General features: G+C 29.0%; 2 protein-coding genes across 5 annotated transcripts in view; both read left to right on the top strand.

The window, feature by feature from the left end:
* LOC106687535 (tetratricopeptide repeat protein 14 homolog) overlaps nt 1-14,741 on the top strand; it is a 38,359-nt gene extending 23,618 nt beyond the window's left edge. For 2 of the 3 annotated variants that reach the window (XM_014431479.3, XM_014431481.3), the window contains exons 11-19: nt 459-538; nt 5,603-5,671; nt 5,746-5,914; nt 7,196-7,266; nt 8,882-9,011; nt 9,672-9,764; nt 9,850-9,971; nt 10,480-10,618; nt 12,811-14,741. In XM_014431479.3, coding sequence (XP_014286965.1) covers nt 459-538; nt 5,603-5,671; nt 5,746-5,914; nt 7,196-7,266; nt 8,882-9,011; nt 9,672-9,764; nt 9,850-9,971; nt 10,480-10,618; nt 12,811-13,906 — 1,969 coding nt within the window. In that variant the 3' untranslated portion in view covers nt 13,907-14,741. The remainder of the gene's footprint in view (nt 1-458; nt 539-5,602; nt 5,672-5,745; nt 5,915-7,195; nt 7,267-8,881; nt 9,012-9,671; nt 9,765-9,849; nt 9,972-10,479; nt 10,619-12,810) is intronic. The other variant, XM_014431483.3, reaches the window with a different exon arrangement.
* A 4,051-nt stretch (nt 14,742-18,792) lies between these two features.
* The window catches only part of NFAT (NFAT nuclear factor), a 61,439-nt gene continuing 57,503 nt past the window's right edge, over nt 18,793-22,728 (top strand). Inside the window, exon 1 of one of the 2 annotated variants that reach the window (XM_014431478.3) lies at nt 18,793-19,169. In XM_014431478.3, the coding sequence (XP_014286964.1) occupies nt 19,097-19,169 (73 nt within the window). In that variant the 5' untranslated portion in view covers nt 18,793-19,096. The remainder of the gene's footprint in view (nt 19,170-22,728) is intronic. The other variant, XM_014431477.3, reaches the window with a different exon arrangement.

The raw sequence follows: 22,728 nt of genomic DNA, 5'->3' as shown, positions 1-22,728 counted from the left end.
TACATGGAATTGTTATACTTAACAATTAAATCTTGTTTAAAGGTTTTTATTATTATTTTTTTTAATCCTACTTCTATATTTACCTATACCAACATATTTGTATGAATTCATTATAAGGGGATCGATAAACATTTCAGTTTTCATACGATTTCATAAGTAATTTTGGGTCATATGTTTTCTTTTGAGAACACTCACCCTGTTGGGTAAGATTAGGTCATCACTTTTTTACGTTTGAAGGTGCCACGGTTTCAGTCATGCACTGATTGTCTGTTAAAAGCAAAAACATTCCTGTTAATGTTGATTCCTTTCTAATAAATAAAAATATTATTTCTCAAAACTTAACTTTAAAAAAAAAAACAAAAAAAAAACGGGTTTCCAATTAATTCCTTTCATCCAACTGCAATGAAATATATATTGTGATTTTATTGTAATAGTTTCTTTTTTGTTATCATTTATAGAAAAGGGGATCATAAGGATAGATCTTTATCTCCATTGAGTAAAAGAATGGCTTTAATGGATCCTAGTGGAGGAGTTGAGAGTAAGTAAAAATTGTTTATATATCTTAGCACATAAGAAAAAATTATATTTATTTGCCTATTATGTCTGGCCTTCTAAATATTTCTTGTTTATTTTTATTATTTGGAAATTGATAAAGTGGCTTATTTGATGTGTTCTGTAAGAGCAATTAAATAATAGGTGTATCCTGTAAGAGCAATTAAATAATAGGTGTAGGTGTGTAATTTGAATCTGTTTTCTGTTATCAGTTAACATTTATGTATACCTTAAAAAAAGGTGTTTAAATTCGATCATAGGAGTTCAATTATAGAATCAAAATTAATTAATCCATTATTTTTTATTGATCTAGTGTAATTTGTTATTTATATTTTGATTGTTGAGTACTACTAAAATCTTTTTTGGGGTATTTTTAATAATACTTGGAATTTAAAAGTTTTGACCTACGAGGTAACTTTATAAACTAGTATAACACCTAGCCAAGTTGTATTTAGTTTTTGTTTTGTTTTTTTTCTTCAAATTTTGTCGAGACGATAATTTATTTCTTGATTTTATTATTGCTTATCATTTTGCTAACCCCTTTTACTGTTGAGTATTAGTAATTTTAATCAATATCTTTCTGTTTATATTTTATGTTACAATCAGATCCAAGTAATGTTCAATTAACATCTACTGATTATCTTATGAATATTTACCGTTATAATGATTGTATATACTATATTTGAAACAGTTTTAATAATATAAAATCACAGTAATCTCTATTTCTGTAATATCACTATTACTATTTTATTTTTATCGAGTGTAAATTTCATACAAAAGATGATATGGATAAGTTTAGAAAGCTTCTGTACTTCCTAAAATTCTCTCACTGCAGATGTTTGTCATCTAACTTTACATGTGAGGAAAATCTGATGATGCTACAGAAGCCTCTAAGGTTCATTGGAATTAAGATGTTGTCTTTTAAGGCCATGTCCAATCCACAGATTTGACAAAAAAGTATTTATATGAATTTATTTTCAGCCTTAACCAGTGTTGACAAAACTACACTGAAAATTGAGAGGGATAGGAGGCACAAGTTTTCCACCTCTCAATATTGTTACATTCTTATTCTGGTTTGAACAAGAGTTTGACCAGATAATTGGATTATTTTTCTCCTCAAAGATTTGTCTTGTTTAAACTTTAATTAATTTTTTTTTTCATTTTTTTATTGTATTTATTTATTTTTCCAAACAATATGAATGTGTATGTTTTTCATAATTTATGAAATTTAAGTTATTAAATCCTTGAAATTAAATAATTTTATTAGACACTACTTATTTATTTTTAAACATTTTAATTTAGTTTCATTACTTTTATTCAAATTTTTTAATCGAATTTTAGCTCATTTCCAACTATCCGATCAAGCTGCAATTTGGTACAAATTTATAAACCCAATCACAATGCAATATTATGGCACCATTGGGATGGTATGATAATGAAGGCAGAAGTCGGCCACAGGATTTCCGTTCTGACGGATTTAGTCCTACTGTTTGCACTTTTTAGATACATCTTAGGAGTAACCCGCTTCTATTTTTACATAGGGTCACAAGAACTAAGCAATGCAGAAAAAAAAAAACCTATTATATATGGGTTTGTTTGATTCTCCTACCCAATTTAGTATACTTTATAACATGTCAACACTGAACAGCAATACTGTGGCTAAATGTGATGTGTTGTGAGAGTTAAACAAAATAATGAAAAGAACCGTAGAGTGGACTATGCCCCTACATTTTTTAGGCCAGATATTGAAAGAAGGACAAGCTTTTGCATCTTTATGGCTTGTCAGATCTTTAAATGTACTTAAGAGAGAGGAAATGGAATGTGAAAAGTTAAATAGAATGCAGCCCTGCATTAGTGACACATTATCAGCACTTTTCAGGATATGAAGCATGCAGTAGGTAAGGATTTTCTGTAATTGCTGAAAAAATCCTTTGTATGTGTTATTAAAAAAATGAAAAATAAAAGAAAAACAATTTCATTTTCATGTTAGTGTGGTAAGCGATATGAAATAACTTCTTAGCAATTTCACACTGCCCATTGTTTTAATGTGTTAAAATCAAATAGATGACGTCTCAACAATTGTAAAATGATATAAGCTGTAAAAATACAAGGTTTAAAATATTTGGTCAACCAGCTTAATAATTACAATATGGTGAAGAATCATTAAATACTAGTTTTATCACTTGGATTCATTTTTTAATTTATCAAGGTTATAAAATCTGTTGGTCCTAATGATAAATGTCTAAAATGTTCCTAATGGTAATGGTGGACACAAACAAACATTAACACATTCTTAATAACAGCCAAAATTTAATCCGAATTAAAATAATTTCGAAAGTGGCAAAACAAGAAAAAAATAGCTTAAATCAGTAAACAATTCTCCAACTCCGATATTATTATCGATATTTTGTTTAAAAATATCTCATTAAATTGCTTTTATTAGATATTTTTATTTAGTATCTTTGAAACATACACGCCCTAATTCTGTACAAATTACCATTAAGTAACAGGTTATTACTCATAAATAAGCTACTTGGACTCTACTATAGCTTATTTTTATAGCTTACATTATAATAATGCTGTGTAAAATTGTTGAAGAGTTTTTGCATAGCGTTAAACACTTCTGATGTGAACATAATTTTGCAAAAAATACCTTCTGTGTAATGCACATGTTTCTGAATATATCATATTGATCTTTTTCATTTAAAATTTTTGTCTTTTGTGTTGAATTAATTGGAAAAATAATTAACCGGAAGTGATTTAAGTAAGATAATTTCCTCTTTATAATTATAAATTCCTCCTATAAATAATTAGAATTGCCTCCTACTATAATTATAATTAACATTATTAATGTAATGTAATGTAAGTTATGGTATAACAGTGAAACATTAGAATTGACAATTACACATGAATAAATAGGAATAGGAAGTTCAGTTCGAAATCTTTCACAAAGATGCACTCTTCCATGAATAACTGTTTAAAAAAGAAAAAAAAATTAGACATAAGTAATACATATTATTCCTTGCAAAATTCAATATTTGATGTTTGAATTGTTATTTTAAAACTTACCTTTAGCAGAAATATTAAAGATGAAATTCTAATATTGATGAATGGCTATGAAATGAAGAAGAAAAGAGTTGTTTGATTTATGGACGTAATACGCTGTTTGATAGATAGACATCAACTGTCACTTCCTGGAATAAAAACTAACTGTCTCACTACTGACAATGCTATTGATAAAATAGTAGTGATGTAAAACTCAACAAAAATTAAACAAGTGCATGTTTACTTTTTGAGTTTAAAGTTATCTTTCCTTCATAACTTTTTAACCTATTTTTTCTAGGGAATTTATTCTATATACATGAAAATTAAATGAAAGATGTTTGAGAAGACATTATGCAACTTTTATCTAAATCATTAAAGCTGTTTTGGTGCTACATTCTATGAAAAAATATATCTCAACTATTGCACTCAAGGTTTCCGATTTGGTATACAGGGATATTCAGCCATAACCCTACAAAATGAAAAAAAGAAGATATAAAATCGATCCAACCATTCAAGAGATAATATTAATTTTTTATTTAATTATTTTTTTTAGTTTAATTCTTTCTAAAAGTGGTTCCAAGACACTAGATATTTTTTTCATTGGCACAGATAATGAGTATATGAAACCTCACAAGGCAGAGATTGTTGGTATACATAATTAAATTTCGTTTGTCAATCAATCATAACTGACAGTAACGTCAACTATGATTTTATGCATTAAGACTTTATTGGCGACCAGGTAGTTAAAAGTTGTTTCAGCTGTAATATTGGTAGTATTGTGGTCAAGTTGACTGATTTGTTAATTATGTCTTTTTGTTTTATATAATTAATTTCTCTTCTGCTATTTTGAATTTAAGAAGTAATTCATAAATTAGTTAGTAATCGTAAACAGTTAGTGATAATAGAATAGAATTTTACTTAAAGCTATATTATACAGACTAAAAGTTTCTTATTCATTTTTACTTATTGATCCTAAATTTTGATAAAATCTATTAGAAATTTAATCCAAGATTTGTTGTCTTTAATTGTTTAATGAAAAATTATAACAGATTCAGAAAAGATGTTACATTTTATATCTTATTGTTTTGTAAAAATAAGTTTTTTCCTAATTTACTGTCCTTGTAAGGAAAAAAAATATTTAAATTAATGTCACAAGATGAACTTGGAAGCAGAGAAATAGGAATTTAGTATATTTCAATAGAAGGCTTGAGGAATTGTACTGCTAAGCTTTCTCGAAAAATTTGCTGTGTAACTAACTACTTAATAAGTTTTGTGTGTACTGAGCTGAACTTCATTTATTTTAAAGTCAGTGTTTATTGTTTATTTGAATCATGAGTGTTTCTAATCGTCAATCGTTATGGAAGTGTTTCATCAATGAATAGTTTATTTATTCATAAAGACTTATTTCAGGTGTGATTTTGCAGTGTTATCATTTTCAGTTTCATTTTACATCGCCAGAATTGTGAAACCTTTATGCCTTTTTTTTGTTTTTCCCAATTTAACAATGTCTATTATTCTTTAGGTAATGTTGGAAGGTGTGATTTAAATGGTTACATTTTGAAATGATGAACCATCTCAAAACAATTATGAATCTTGATTACCCAACATTTTCAAGCTTGCTATGGATCTTAAGTTTTTTAAATATTACTAAAAGATGCTGTCTAATTATACTTAATAAAGCCATTGATAGTCATGTTGATGATAAAAGTGATGTTGATGTATCTTATTAAGTAAGTTTGCCCTTTATTTTTAATAAATGTTAATAACATTTTGCGAAATCATTATTTAATATATAATCTAACATTTGCAAAATGTTATTTTATTAACTGTCTTCACTATATATCTTTATTGCGTATGATATTGATACAGTATTGTTTTTTTTTAATATATCTATGTACAGAATGTTTTGTTTTCCTTTTCCTTTTTTTTTTTTGTTTTTAGCCCAGATGCAAATATTTCTTCATTCTAAATTTGTATCTTATTTTATTATTATTATTATTTTCAGGTTTTGATGGAAATGCTTCACATAAAGGATCTCATTACAATCCTCCTGCTATGCCCTTTTCATTCAGTGGTAAGTTTTAAGATCATTCTTATTCTAAAATCAATGTGTCACCATGTATTTAATCAAGGTTTTGTTTTTAATAGCGACACGGCCTGATATGAATATAGTTGACTCACTGAAAGCCCTTAGTGGAAAAGGTAATAGTGCAGAAAATGAATATGAGGTTAGGGTTCGTAAATTTCTTGAGCAGACTAAAGGAGATGAAGATTATGAAGAAAAAGTACGAAAATTTTTAGAGGAAACTACTAAGTGGTGAGTTGGAATAAGAATTTTAAGAAATAATTTAAATATAATCCCTTAAAATGTAATTTTTAAAAGTTTTAATAAAATTAAATTTTGAATTTCATCCATATTATATATTTAAATTTATCCAACTACTATGATTTTTTATATCTTCGATGTTGATTCAGATTTAAGATTTCCAATATTATTTATTCTTGTTTTAAATATTGTGAAAAATGTAAACAATGTATTGCTTCATCATATCTTGAAGTTCTGAATAACATAACTCAACAAGTGTCACAAATTAATATGATTAAATAATCCCAGCCCAAAATTACTCTGACACTGCTCTCAACTAAAATCCTCGACTTTCAACACACACTTAAGTAGACCTACCCCTACTTACATTGTGGAACCATTATAAAAGTTGTTAATAGTAACAAAAATGATCCAATTGTCTCAATCTTCTTTATTAAAACATAATTTCATCACCAACATTTTGTGGTTAGTTAGTAATAGTAAAATACAATAAATGTGAAAAATAGAAATTATTAATAAATTCTATAGTGATAAAGAGGTTCATTTTAATTGTGTTAAATTGACTTGTTGATGGACATATTGGTTCCCAACTTATAAAAGTCTATAGACCACAGAATGGAAAATTGAACTATATGCTGTCCCTTTCCACTCCCGACTTATAGTTAAGGGGAGTCCCGTTAGGAAAATATTTAAAAATTATGTAGCTTAAAAATGGATTTTTGATTTATTTTTTTTGTGCATTCACTTTTTAAAACCTTCCAGCTGACTCACAAACATCATGAAAAACAATTAATAAAATATTAGGTTTCCTTACTCTTAATTTGCATTTTTAATAATTCCCTCTTGCTGATGTTTTTTATTACAAAATGTTTTAAAATAATCTGCAAACGATTCAAGAAATAATTATATTCTCAGTGGTATTGACAGAAAATTTATGATTAAAGCTTTCATAATCACTAAAATTTTGGTGGCATAAATAAATAATAAATTAAAGGTTAAATAAATAAATATTATGTTAAAGGTGAGAAAGGTAGTGTGATTAAAACCGGCCACAGGACAGGATTTCCCTGTAGTGTTACCATAAAACAAAATTACATGATTTAAAAACCAAAGCTATAAATCCTGATTGAAATATATTCCTGTTAAATAATTAAATGTCAAAATTCATATTTCTTATAACACCAGAAAGCCCATTTAATTATTAGACTTACTTGCTTTTTTTTATATATATAAGAACTAATAACTTGTAATTTTTTATTTTTACTTCTTCAGGAAGAAAGAGCGCAAAGCCCAAGAAGAAAAAAAAAGAAAGAAGAAAAAGGAAAAGAAACTGAATAAAAAAAGTGAGTTAGACTTCAGTTATGTTAATAATTTTATTTATTGCTATTTACATAAAAATACATGTAGTAAATTTGATATAAGATCAGAATGGAGTGATAAAGGCATGTAGAGAAGCTACCCATTGGTAGCACTCTAATAATATTTCTACACTAGAAGGTCTCGAGGCCATCTTCTTTTCAGGTGCCTCGGAGGATTGTCAGGAGTAGAGGAAGCAAGGTTAGAAACTAGAGGGTTTTGGTGGTTAGGGAGTTTATAATGGAGGAAGGATTGATAACTGGTTTGGGATTGGTTGGGGTGTCAGCGGTATAGAGGATGGGACCTAGGATGCTCACTACCTTGAGGAACACCAACAGACTGAGAGAAGAGAGATGAATAGGAACCATTATGGTTTACTTTGAATAATCTTATCAGTGAGGAAGGAACAGATAATGATAAAATATGAAGGAAGTTGGAATTTACAGAGTTGGTAAAGCTGTCCCAGGTGCCTGACTCGTTCAAAAGCCTGTTAAATCGATTAAGACTCCCATGCACTATATTCTATGCTCCAAAGAAGACGAGACATCTACCACACGATGACATTGCTGGATAGTGGAGTGAGATATTTGGAATCCAAACTGGGAATTTATTTGTTAAAATAATGAAATATAATTGTTTTTCATTATTTCATAATATAATGAAATCTCTGATCAAATACTTAGCCTTTTTGGATTGAATCATATGTCTTAGTAAATATTTGCAATTTCTGTATATCAAAATTATGCACTCATTTTAAATTGCCTATTGTTACAATCCTTTCGATCTTTCAACACTTTTTTTTTATTATATTGTTCGTTAATTTATTCTTATAAATTGGTGACCTATAGGGAAGTCACTGTGAAGTAAAAACTACTTCGTGTTTGTTGCGAAGTTAATCCAACTCCAAAGAGGTTTATAAATTGATTGTTTTAATATTCAACTATGACAGATTTGACACTAATGACAGAAATAATCATTCTACTGGGAAATTCTATGCACTACAAAAAATTTGTTTTATACATTCCTTCGAATGCATGTTGTACTTTTGAAGTAATTGATGAGGAGAATGAAACTAAAATAAGAGAAAAGAATTTAAAAGGAAACCCCATCTTTTTACCTAAGATAAATTAGGAGGAATGACACTTGTATCAAAAGTCATATTATAATTCAAGTGAGAAGTCAAATGAAAGATAATTAGTGTGTAGATTTGGCAGATAGGTTTTATTCTCATATATGTACAAATTCGGTTTCGTATCAGGAAAACTTCTTGCGTTAATATCCAGTCTTGTTAAAATTCATTTTAATGCTGTTATACATTTTAATGATACCTCAGTAATAAGCATTTTATATATGTCTGAATATTGACAGAGTTGCAAGGAAATTAAATAAAAACAATGGTTTTGTAGAATTTATTTTTAAAACTAAGTAGCAACTTTAATCTCTTACAGTTGTTCTTATCCTCTCTTTTATTGAGTTATCAATCTTTCTCTAAGCTAAATATTAAAAAGGTCTCCAGTTATTGGGCAATACTATTTCAGTTTATCCCTTAACATATTATAGTATATCTAAATTCATATTTTCATTATGATTTTTTTTATATAGATCGTAAGAAGAAGCGTGAAGAAAAAAAGAAATTGAAGAAAGCAGCTAAAGAAGAAAAAATGAGAAAAAGAAGGCGAAGTAATAGTAATCTTGATGAAGATGATCCTTACGGAAGCAAATCTGATCTAAGGTTTGATTTTATGTAATTCATTCCTAATTAAATGCTAAGACTTTTTTATTTTATTTTTTAATTTGATACTTATATTCCTTATTTTGAATTAATGATAATCTAGACTTTTTTTCTCTTGACCCAGGTCTTCTATGACCGTACCATTATTGCATCGTTATGAATAACTGAAAGTTCAGTTTCTAGCACTCTAAAAGCAATCTTTTTGTGGCCTTATAATCAGGTTTAGAATAAGTGAAGCCAATCTCAATAATAAAAAAAAATTATCCTTAAAAAGGAGGTTGCCTTCCATTAGATGTCGTAGTTCAGGTTTTTTGGTATGTTACATGTCACAGATGTTTGGTTAATGATAAATCCAAATTTTTACCTGAGTAAACCTCTGGATAATTTTGATATTAAAAAATTTTTTATTTTTCAAGAGACGATCTGAAAACTGGAAAAAATATCCATTTGTCCATATAAAAACCCAACCAGGTGTGGTTTTTCAGTCAAACTGCATTTTTGTTTTTCAGATTTGGCACCTAGATTTAGTGGTTATATTTATATATTAATATTTGTTTGATCAATATGGAAAATTAGTAAAGAAATTCTTTAGAACTAGTTAAAAGAAGCTAACTTTTAGCATATTTTATATATGTTTATGCTTGCATTTTCATGTTTTAGTCGGCTGATAGGACTCGATAGTATTCCAGATTTGGAAGATTTACAAAGTAAGCTTAGTGCTTACTACGCTAAAGTGGAGAAAGGTCCGAAAAAGTAAGTTTAATATTCTCTGTCAATGTATACTATAATAGTTATTTTATTTACATATTTACTTTATAATTATCTTCTTTTATTTCAGGCATGATGGTAGTTCTGAAGAAAAGGCATTATATCATGCAAATAAGCTCAATAAATCATCTTCCCCAAAGTCTAATTATGAATCTAATGACAGATCTTCTCATGAGCCTCCTAGCAGAAAAGGTAGATATATATTAAATTATCACATCAATAACATTACATTTTTATCCATTAATATTGTCTAGGGGGGCAACTATAAATTTTTCTTGATCTCCTATAGTGGGAAACTACATTTCGCTGAAGTTTGCTTTACAACTAAAAAAGGTTCTTAGGCCTTGACCAGTAGATTCGAGTATTTTATTTTTATAGAATTATCAGTTGAATAATTTTTTTTTTCATCTGTTTTATATCAAGTTCTTTTGCTGCAAAAAAATTTTTTTTTTCCTTGCCGAATCAAGTTGCAAGGTTAAACAATTTTATAACTCCTGTTATTTCTTTACGAAGAGATGAATTATGAAATATTATTTTAACCTGATAAAAATCTATTCAATTCAGATTATTAAGCTGGAGTAATTATATCATTGCATGATTTTAATAATTAATTTAAAGTTGTTTGAGTACTCCATTGACACATTTGTTCTAATGACTCTAGCAATTATTTACTTCTATTTTAATTAAACTTATTCGCTAGGAGGTAAAAAGAGTCTTGATATGTTTGAAGAATCACCATCTATAAGCAGTCCTGATAAAGAAAAGTCTCAGCCTGAAAGACCATCTCCACAACCTCAGCAACAGAAATTCAAAATGCAACTTTCAAATACTGGAACAAAGTAAGTTATTTTTCTGATGTATATTCAATTAATCTTTTATTAGATAACATTTAGTTTTTAGGTTACATGCTTTCTTATTAATATAACTTTCATATTATAGCTTGATTAACTCAAGGAATTAACACCTTGATCGTTGAAGCTCCCCTGGATAATCACTTAAAAACAAGATTTTTTTGTGTTGATATTTTCTTTTAATTTAAATAAGCATTATAAAATGTAATATTTAGCCAAATAAAGGGTATGTTGGTGAAGGAGGCTTTCAGCATCAAATGAAATAAGAATGAAGTTAGCGGGAATTCTAAGGGATAATAATTGTTCTCGTAGTTGGAATGAGTTGTGGATGCCGTAAGGGTTGTAATGGCTCAGGAACTGAAGAGACAGAAGGAGGAATTGGCTAAGTTTAGAAGATGGAGCATTAATATTGGATATGATGGGGCGAAGGGGGTTGCCAGGTTTGTGGATTTTAGGAAGTCCGTACAGTCGAGGAGGTAAAGAATTATAAGAAATAAGCTTGTAGTAGGTGGGACGGTTAATGAATTTATTTTGAAGAAGGGTTTTAATATGCTGATTGAACTTATTCATAAGTGAGCGGGTGGGATCACGGGTTGAAGGTAGATAGGTGGATTGGTCAGAGAGGAGTTGTGTAATTTTTTCAATGTACTCAGTCTTATCTAAGATGACAGTCAGGTTTCCTTTGTCAGCTCTAGTAACAATAAGTTGGTCATTAGATTTGAGAAAGGATCTGGTGTGGGATAAGTCTTTGAAAAATAAGGGGGAGAGAAGGGAAGGTTCGGATGTGGGATGTTGTAGGTGATTGGATATCATATTGCTAATCCGGATGCGGGATAGTTCTTTGTCTTCCTCAGTGATGTCAAATAGGTTGTCTCTATATATATATTCCAGATCAGTAATAAGTTGAGGGATGAGTTTGGTAGAGTTACAAATGGGGGTGGCAAAATTGGGGCCAAGACTAAGAATGTTAACTACGTTGGTAGGTATAGACGTGGAAGATATATTATGTTAACTATTTTTGTTTCACTTTTTACCGCAACCCTGACCATCTTCTTATATATAATTTTAATATCATTTCTCGGGGTAGAATTAACATTTTTCTTTTGCAAAGTTATGGCAGAAATGTAAAAATATAACAGTTTACTAAAAATTACATTATTACATTACAAATTACCAAATTACATCAAATATTGAAAATACTAACAAAGATTTTATGGAGTTAATCATGTTTAATGAAATTTAAAAAAAAAGTTAAGAAAAATAAAAAAAATAACTATTTAATAACTATGGTGATATGATAGCATTTATTAGGAATAACTGAAAAAAAAAAAAAAAAAAAACGCGCCATCAGTTCAAACCACCTGTTTAACTGTTAACTTGTGTTAAAAAAGACCTTTAATTTATATTTTTTCCATCAGTATCCATTATTTTTCAGAACTTAATAAGATAAATACAATGTTTCCTAAAATTTTTGGCTTTCCAATGGTATGTAATATGTCTATATTACTACTGTTTCTTTTCGAAAATGTGTTTTCATTCAACCTAGAATATATTTAAATATATATAAAATATTTTTCCCCTTATCTCCTGAATTTAATTATCAAATCTTTTTATAGTTGACATTTATCTACTTTTCATCATTAGTAAAAATATGAGATGGTTTCAAACAAACAAAATTAAAGGGCTGTACTCATACTACACAAAACTTGAAAGTGCTTTCCACTCATATGCTAATTGGTGACGGTATAGACTATTGCTGTTAATGTTAATGATAATTGGTAATGAAATGATAAAATTGTGCAAATAAACTTAAAATATTTTATTTATTTATTAAGAAAATGATAATAAATTTACAATTTATTTAATGAAAATGAAATAAGAGTACAGCATAATATTGTTTTACAAACTAAAAGAAAAGGCTTATCATAAACTAAAATAAAAAAAATCTAGTTTTTTTTCTTTATCGAACTTTAATTTTGAAAAGTCATTTTTATTTAGGTTCTAAATTCAACAATCAAAATATTATAGTTAAATTTAATATTCATTAATAAATTACCTAATAGTTTTTATTTATCATTTGTCTGAAATGAAGTATCCTGCACCCAAAAAAAATTAAAAAACCTTCGCAGTTTTATTACTATACATTTATTTTAATTTTTAAGAAGTATTTCTTCTTTCAGATTAAAGAAAAAAGATAACAAGCCAGATGACCCAATATCTGAAGCCTGGGATGAAATAGAGGATAAAACATCCACCAATATATTGAAAGATGTTGCACCACCACCGCTACCGCCAACATCTAAAGATGAAATGGTACAGAATTTGAAAAAAATTGTCGAAAAGAAAAGAGAATCTTTAGAAGCAGCTAAACCAGCAGTGACATCTACACCATCTGTAATGGATAAGCTAGGTGGTTTTAGGATAAATCCAGCTGCAGTTTCCACTAGTTTCCGAAAAGATACTGAAGATTCTGATCACAAAAGGAAAAGTAGAACTAGAGACAGTGATAGCGAATCTGAAAGAGACGAAAAAGATAAGGGTTCCGTATCCTCAAGAAGCCGCTCTAGAACTCCAAGGCCAAGGAAGAAGTATAGTGGATCAGAGAGTTCTGGTGAATCATATAAGGGTAGAAGTCGTTCTAAATCTGGTTCTTACTCAAGACCAAGAAGATACAGAAGTTCCGAGTCTGGTTCATATCGCAGTCGTTCCTATAGTAGATCCCGATCTAGGTCCAGGTCAGGTGACTACAGGAGGTCTCGTTCACGATCTGATGACCGTGGTTATAGAAGTAAATATCCCGGCCGATACCCTAGAAACAGAGGCACATATTACAGGCCCAGATTTCAAAATAACTCTGGTAATTACAAAAACAGAGGATATGGTAATCGGATGGGAGGATATAGAAACAACAGAGGCGGATATAATAATTATCGGGACTATGGTAATAGAGATTATCGACGTGGTTTTGGAAGAGGGGGAAGAGGAGGGAGAGGACGAGGTGGCCCTAGATATTTCCAGCATCGTAGGGAGTATAGAGACTATAAAAGGTATGATCGTGGAGGTTCAAGATCAGATGATGATAGAGATGATAGCCCTATGAGGAAGGTGGATGCTGCCAAAGAAAGAATTGACAAAATGATATCACAAGAACAACACAGTGGCCCTCTCAGTGAAGGAGAGGAAAGGGATGATGATTATAGCAGCAGTAGAAAGGATTATGATGGAAAATGGAATAAAGATGATGGTCCTCAATCATCAACGACTGAGAAGGCTTAAATTGTTACCATTTATTTCATCAATATTATAGAATTTTTAATTATCTTTTTGTATATAAAATATATTGAAGTAGGAAGAAAAAGACATCAAATTTAATATATCTATAGAACTTAATAATATTGTTTGTTTCAATATAGATATTTTATTTCAAAACAACCAACTTAGTTTTTAGACTGCTTTTTCGTTTTATTTCTTTGAATATGTAGTATTAGTAATATCCTGTTTTAAGTGTTTTATTCAAATAAATGTGTTATTAGTACTGTGAGTTAATGATTAAATTCATGTGTGTGTATATATATTTATATATATTCATCTATGTAAACTTTTTTTTTTTTTTTATTTCCAATATAAAGCTCTTGCATCTTGCACATACTTTTTGAAGATAAGTTGACTGTAACACACTTTAATTTCATTGTTCTTGTGTATTAAAATGTTTAAATAGTTTCCATTTTTAACAATATTACTAATGCATTTAACAATGTACCATTAATTAACATCAATGATGTCTCATTGTAATAATTTCAAATTTTATCTTAAATTTAATTTGCTTTGTATGATCAGTTAAATAATTATTTTTTAAAAATTGATTAATATTGATTTAAATTTAAGTAGTGACATCTGATTATTTGAAGTACAAATTGTTATGTTTTTTATCCTTCTGTTCCAACTTTGTGTTGGTTTAGAAAAATAAAAAACTTAACCAATTCCAAATTTTTTATTCATAGGTGTACAGATTCTTAATATGTTCTTGAGTTGACAATTATAATTTTCAGTTCTGTGTTACTATTAACTTTTTAATTGTAGTACATGTAATAAAATTTTGTTCCTTCTTTAATTTTTGTTCATGATTCCTGATTTTTGCATCAAAACAGTTTAAATTTTGAAATAATTGTTTTAAATTATCCAATAGCAGGCAAATGTTTATATTTGCTTATACACAGCATTTAGTTTTTAAATTTTATTTTCATTCATTAACCCTAAAGTAATAATGTTCCTGGTTTTTTCACAAATAAGAGCTTGGTTGACCAGTGTCACCTACTAATGTTTCTTTTTAACATCCTATAATTAATTTGTTTTCTTAATTTTTACTGTATGTTTTATTTTAATTTCATAAAATGTTTTATGAAATAATAAGAAAAATACTCAGTAGCAAAGAAAAGACAAAATATTTTTTTATTTTAAAGGCTGATTATGAGTTATATGTTTATTTTTGTGGGTAAATTTGTTAGTACAGAATAGACTTGGGCTATGTGAATTGAAATAGCCCCTCCAGGATTAAGAAATAAGGAAATCGGTCATTTGTCTTGAGACATTTACAAGATTGAATTCTTCGCAACTGTTAGTAAGTTTTTTTTCTTAGGATGTGACATAGGGACGTGCGGGTTGTGGCACAGGTCTAAGTGCGCTGGGTTCCGAAGAACAAATCTTGACACTCCCACCCTGGTTAGTATGCGGCAGCAACCTTGGTAACCGCTAGGGGTTGGCAAAAAGGCCCCACAGGCCCACTTGCCGGACTTGTTCGCCTCACCAAATACCAGTACCAGGTAGTGACATGATAATCTAGAATATAGGATTCGAAAATAGAAAGCCCTTGACCTTAGCAAATAACTGTTTTTTATTAGAAGGATGTAACACAAAAATAGATATAATCGATGAATTGAAGATTTATACTACTCTAGTTACATGCATTTATCTTAATAAACAATTTAACAAAACAAATTGTTAACTTGTGTACCTAATGGGATACAGAGTCAAGTAAGTAGTTTGAGTTGAATATGTTTCTAGTTAAAAGGCAAAAATAAACTAAAAACATAGTAGTTTCCAATTGTAAGGTCTTGTTGGAATAGTGCCTGATATGAGTAAAAGTCACCCACAAATGAGAGTTGAGTGACACCTGTCAGCCATGTGACTACTCCAGGCTTAAATACCTTAAGTTAATTTGTCACAAATTTTTAAATTTATTCTTTGAGGAACACTTGGGCTATCGAGTTCCTCACTTTTCTGTTCAAATATTACATGAAATCAAATGGTTTATTATTGATCATGGAACAGATTGAGACCTATAATTTTAGTTGTGAAAAATGTTGGCTGAGTATCTTGTCTTTCAGGATAAGTGTTTTTTTTTTTATTAAAATAAGAAAATGAACACTTTTTGTTTTTAGTGAAGTTATTATATTTGTTAATGGTGTTAAAATTATGTAATTTCCAACTTATCTAAACGCTATATATATATATATTCTGATTGTGATAAGGCTTCTGTTTGTATCATTGGACTTTCTCAAGAATTCACAATGATTTTTGTTGCCTTGCCTACTTCATCATATCATTGTGTATATGCCTGTATGATATAATAGTGGGAGGGACTGATAGTTGAACATGATCCTGTACAAACTACTGCCTTGCACAACTGTTGTACTTCCGTATAAAGTACTTGATCCATAATCTTTCATTGGTCATAGCAGTACAGGTTTTTTATTTTTAATTGTTCCTTAAGGATTTGTAGAATTCGTGAAGTATGGAATGTCTTTTTAATTGTACATATTTATTATTCAGAAATGTATATGCCCTGCAGCTGAGTTGTTTGAATTTTATTGACATTAATCCCTGAAAAATAAAAAGCATTTCTCTGGATTATATCACCTTTGAGTAGGGGGTGCCCAACCTTATAACACTTGCTACAAGCCTGGATTCCTGCTGTTGAGATTCTGTATCCTCTTCCCTCTCAACAATATCTTATCACCTACACAATAATTATTTCTATTCTACTTTTACTCCTATATCAAACATGCCTAAAATGAGTCTTAATAGCTCGTTCATCCCAGAAAGATAATATAAATAAAATAAGATGATTTCAATTAAATTTACTGCAATGGAGCACCTCATTTTGCCTTCCAATGTTGGATTTATTTCAATCTTCCTTTAATTGTATTATATTAGTTGATACTGGTTTATCTTCAGTGGTAAAATATTGGAAACATCTAGTTTTTTTTTTATTTTGGCTTAAATCCTTCATTGAAGACTTAGTAACTCCAGACCAAACATTTTCACTAACCCAACAATTTTTTTTTTTTATCAATCACTTCCTGTAAATCTCTGATGTTTTTTTCCTAGAATATCATATCAAAACATCAGAGATTCATCTCATACCCCCATATCTCCACCACACTAAAGTCATAGATAACCCCAGAATAGTCCTGGGAACTTAGAGGAAGGAGTATGATGGAGGGGAAAGGTTAGGCCATTAGGATGAACACCAGGGGAGATGCAGAGGAGGTGCCTATCTGGCCTATCTTCTATTTTAGTGTAGATTGCAATGGAGGACATTTATATCAACATTAACCTAATCTGGGGAGGGGGGGGGGTTGTCATGAGTAACCATCCAACATTTTGGCTTCACTTTTACTTTGAAGGAAAATAGGTTATGCCATCCTCCATGACTCCTACTCCAATGATTGATGACCTAACAACCTAATAGAGTCAAGTAAGTAGTTTGAGGTGAATATCTTCCTTAGTTAAAGGCAAAAACAAACTAAAACAGTAGTTTACAACAGTAAGGTCTCCTTGGAATGGTGTCTGCTAGGAGTAAAAGTCACCCACTAATAAGAGTTGAGTGTGGCACCTATCACCATGTCACCACTCCAAGTTTAAATACCCTAAGTTAATTTGTCACCAACTTAGTAGTATTCTACAAACCATAAAAGTACTCCGACAAACTATAAAATGAACAAATTACTTCACTTGAAGAAAAAAAAGATGGTGGAATGGCTATTTCTAGCGTAAGTATGTGTCCATTGAGGAGCCATCTATCAAGATGTTTAGGAAAATTCACTCCAAGCAATTAAAGTAAAGTGGTTCACGTTAAGAGGTTTGGTCCAGGTCCAAAAAAACTATTGAAAAGGTTGAATGAAAGATAGGAACATAGTTTCCAGATTCTGGTTCAAGTGACCATAACTTTGCAGTTGCAACCAAATATCACCATTAAAAGTTTACTAACGAAAATTAAGTTTTACCTACTATAGCATTTACATCTGATAAGATTTAGATGCTCACCGTTATCAACAAAACCCGCTTTATTTTCTGATATCATGTTTAAAGATTATGATTAGTATCAATTCTCTAACTTTATTTTACTGAAGCCTCTGCAAACTCAAACTAGGCATGGCAGAGGTTCAATTCCGTGATGGTGCTGGATTGATTCTTTTTGTGAAGGCTTACTATTTCGTTTCGGATTCACTCAGTCTAGAATGGAGCGGTGTACTCTTGGAAATCTCAGATCGAAGTACTTAAAGGCATCATGCCTAATTAACATTAGCTAAAGACTCCATTTAGTTTCGTCTCCTATAGTGACGTAGCAAGAGGTAATGTGGCCGAAACGAAATCTTGAATGGGTCCTTTTAGTCTCACTGTAGGGAAGAGTCGATAAGTTACTTAAAATCTCCAAATATTTTATCCTTCCTCTTATTTATTTCATAATTATTGTTATTTCCAGGGAATAAATCTAATCCAGAGAATCGGGAGACTTTGAGTCTGAAGCAAGTTTCCCCCTTACCCCTTTCCTTCATAAGTCCCTGCTCTTTAATATACCTATATTATACTGCCAGCTTTTGACAAATCCTTGGCATATTTATCGGGTGTTAATTAGGGCGATATCAGGTTTAGAACAGGGATAATTATTAAAGGATAAATTGCTTATAAGAATGGTTTTAATTATTCTGAAATGAACCATTCTACATTAAACTCACAATAGCCTAAATTCGATTTGATTAAATTTTCGTAAGTTTGTGCAAGTTCTAGTTGATCTTCAATACTAGGTTATAAAATACAAACTCTTAGAGAGTCCTAATCATTAACAATGGCTATTTCACACAGGTATTTAATGTTCTATCGATGCTGGCCAGTTTTTTCAAAATAAATATTACTTTATTTATAGTTGTTGAAGTTTATATTTACTTGGAATATAATTAAAAAGATCATGGCCACGTCGTAGACCAATAGAATGTCTGCTTGACAGGAGTGCACTCTGTAGTGAAAGATTAGATCAGTTTCGGGGTTAGAAGTGTTCGTCTTATTCTTTTGCAAGTGAATTTATTTTGAATTACTCTGTGATGTATTTTTTTATAGTGTTCTTCAAATGGTGTTAAAGTTCGAATTTCATTGTTTCATTTTGTTCTTCCAAGTTTAACAACCGTGATGTTACTGAAATACACACAATATCAAAAAAGAAGTAAATTCGCTGCGAATGGGCAGCCACACAGAACAACCGGTTTGTACAATCTTTAATTATATTTGAAGTTCTTGTTTTGAATTTTTATTTATAATTAATTAGACATTTTGTACGCACATCTTTTTGCTGTTTGATTTTTTTTACATTCTATTTTGGATTTGCATCAAATAAATCAAGATCAAGTGTGATCTATAAATCCAGATAGAACGAAGTTATGCTGAATATTATGAATGGTTAATGCTTTAGTTTTATTATTATTTACTGTATTGTATATGCCTTTCTTAAGTGCAGGCTTTATCTGTATTCATAAAATTTGTATTGCGAAAAAAAAGTTTATTTACTTGTTTAATATTTTTAATAATCTCAATTCTGAATGATCATATAATTCTAAAAAAAAATCTTTATTCATTGTTTTTATAAATATTGAGTCACATAAATATGTTGTTTATTTTTTGAAACTTAAATGATTTTACCTGTTTTTATTAATGCATTTATTGTAAATTCTTTGTGAAGCTCTTGTGCTTGATAGCCTATTTTTCTATGCAAGTTCATATAACTAGTTAATATTAATTAGTTTTGGTGTATAATTAATTTGACAAATTCTACATTAAGTTCACTATTTCTCAACTGCTCCCCTCAGTTAACAGACCAAGAACTGTGTTATCATATTTTATATGTAACTGTCTGAAAGCTGTAAACCTTTTATTATTTGATACTCTTAGCAATGTTACTGAATTGAATAATTGTTATATTATTTAATAATAACTTCTATTTTTCCATATTTTACTATTCAACTTATGCCTAATTGATTATTAATTTTATCTATAATTTAATGTAGTTGAGGTATACTTACAAAGTTTTTAAATCTTCATTTTTTAATTATTTCTTTTACCTAACGAAATGTTTGATTATAAATTGACAAATATGACAGCTCCCTTCTCACAAAGATAACCTTGTTTGTCCTCCATTACATAAATCAACTTTGCTATAACATTTTCTTTTAATGTTAAAATTATTTACTGATGAATCTTAATGTACTCCTGTGTTGATTTTATTATCTATTAATGAATTACTCTAGTTTATTTTTATAGTTTTTTATTATACAAACAGTTTAGGAAGTGGACTTAATGTTTTAGTTAGCAGTTTTCTTGAGTTTATCCATTCATTTTTTCTCCCTAAAACCCACTATTCATTTGTTTAAGTTGTTCATAATTTATATTTATGTTTACGTTATTATTAATATTATTTCATACTCTATACTTATCTAATAAACTGAAATATTTCTATAATAGATAATGTTATTTTGAATTTATTAAAAGGTGAAATCATTTTGTACTTTATTAATATTTTATTATTGATGGTTAGAATTTATCAGTGTGATAAGTTGTCATTGACAATAATTTGGTAGCATGTTCTCCAATATATAGCAAAGGTAAAATATGAAGTACTTCTTTCAGTCCTAACATGAAACCAATACCTTATGTACTTGCTTTCATTAAAACATATCTTTGTGTTTACAATTTGGCTTATGTAATCTTTACATAATTTTTTTTCTTTTACTTTTATGAGAATATTTAGTCGAATATATATCTCCATCTTTTTTTTTTTTTTAATTCTTTAAAATATGAATGAACCTATAAGTTTTAAGATTTTTGTTTATTCTTTATAACTTTAATTATTTTTTTATTGTAATGTATGTGTTTTGTACTGGAAATAAAGGATTTTACTTATCTACTTTTGCATTAAACCTTGTTAATGTCAGTTTTAATTTAATAAGACGTAAATTTGTTCAACTATGTTTCAGTAACTTCGCATTATTTTATTGATATGATTGGGGATATTGTAGAGATTATTTAGGTGATCCGTATTAGTATTAGTTATAGTGACTGCACTCAGCCTCTATATTTTAATTTTTTCACAGTTTGTCATGTTCACCTAAAGAATGTTCTATTGATTCTGTTAGCACATTATTTTGTATATCTATGAATTTCCACTTGATTAAATCGATCATCTATTCATGCTTCTGGGACTACTTTGAAGTACTCTTGATGCAGACATGTTTTTTTTTATGAAAGTACTTCCCATCTGGGTGTTTATTTTTCTTAATAATTTTTGTTGGAGAGTTTCATTGTTAGATTTTAACTTTTTTTATCATTAGTTGGGAAAAATAAATAACCGAAAGTAAAATACTTTAAAATTATTTAAGATAAAAATCTTTCACTAAAATATTCTTCCTTGAAAGTCTTGAAAAAAAAAACTTTAATTCATTATTTAATTATATTTATTCCGAAATTCCATATTTGTTGTTAAAATATTCAAAAACTAAAATTGAAGTTCAAAAATTAATAAGAAAAGAACGGGTTGATAAAGATTTAAGGATGTAGTCAAAATTCTACTGTTTGAAAGCATTAAGCCTATGGGGGTCAACTATCGCTAAGTGCATAAGAAACTAACATTCTTTCCTCAGACAGCACAACAGAAGTAATAGGAAAAATCAAGGAATGTAAGGTTCTTCTTCCAAGGTTAATAATAGATGAACCTGAGGTCCTTCTATAGTGAGAATGATAAGATCCAAGAAACTAGCCCCAGAACCAGAGCTTGCTAAAAATCATTGTATAATATTTAGAGTTTAATTGAGAGTACGCGGTGTAAAAAGACAATGAATGGAGTTCTTAACTCTTTTCAGATTAGTTACGGCGAAGTGAGAGTGTTAGTTATGACCGTGTAGGTGCTACTTTATCTAAGGCATTCATGTAAGAGTGCATGATGGAGATGGTCCTGTATTATGCCATAGTGGAGAAAATATTTGTTGTTGACTGAGGCCAAACTTTATCCATTCAACAAACCCCTAAATTTTTTTGATAAATAGAATTTATTTAGATCAGTGGCTGTTACAGCATTAAGTTATAAACTATCTGGTACCATGGAATTAAAGATTTTGCAGTTAATTTTTCATCATGATCAAGTTTTCTGATTCTTTGACTTTAAAATAAGATTAGATAGAATTGTCCAAATATAACATTAGGAATGAAAATATGTAAATCATATGGTGCACACGATTTATATTCTAGGTTTCAAAAATTTATAATAAAAAATAAGTTAATTAATGTTATAAAAAACTAAACCATAATATCTTAATAATAATTCCTTTTTAAAAAATGGCTTGTAATTTTCTCGTCAAGTTCTCATGGTTTGTTGCTTAATGATCAATTTTAATCCATTTACATAAAATATTCATCAGCAAATCAAAATATGTTGTTTATTTTTGTTGGTATTATTTGATACTGGCTACTTTTTAATAAGAGAAAGTGACCTACTTATACTAACCTCACATATTATGTTGTTTTAATATGTTAAAAATGAATCTCTTTCGTTCAATACTGTAAATATTGATGGCATAATAATCATGAAACTTACAAAAATTTTATTCAAACCTAACTAATTTTTAAGGTTTATGCAAAAAAATATTGTGTTCTCTAAGGTATCTTAATTTTTAAATAAAAGAAAACACTTTTTAAACAGTAAATTGTTAGTCAATATGTACATAATAACTGTTTAATTTCTCTCAATCCAAAATGTCCCAACTAAAGTGTAAAAC

This window comes from Halyomorpha halys, unplaced genomic scaffold (genome assembly GCF_000696795.3).
Source record: "Halyomorpha halys isolate HHAL.00 unplaced genomic scaffold, Hhal_1.1 Scaffold977.1, whole genome shotgun sequence".
Taxonomy (NCBI): domain Eukaryota; kingdom Metazoa; phylum Arthropoda; class Insecta; order Hemiptera; family Pentatomidae; genus Halyomorpha; species Halyomorpha halys.
Note: the sequence above shows the minus strand (reverse complement) of the source record. Positions and strands in the feature narration are given on the sequence as shown.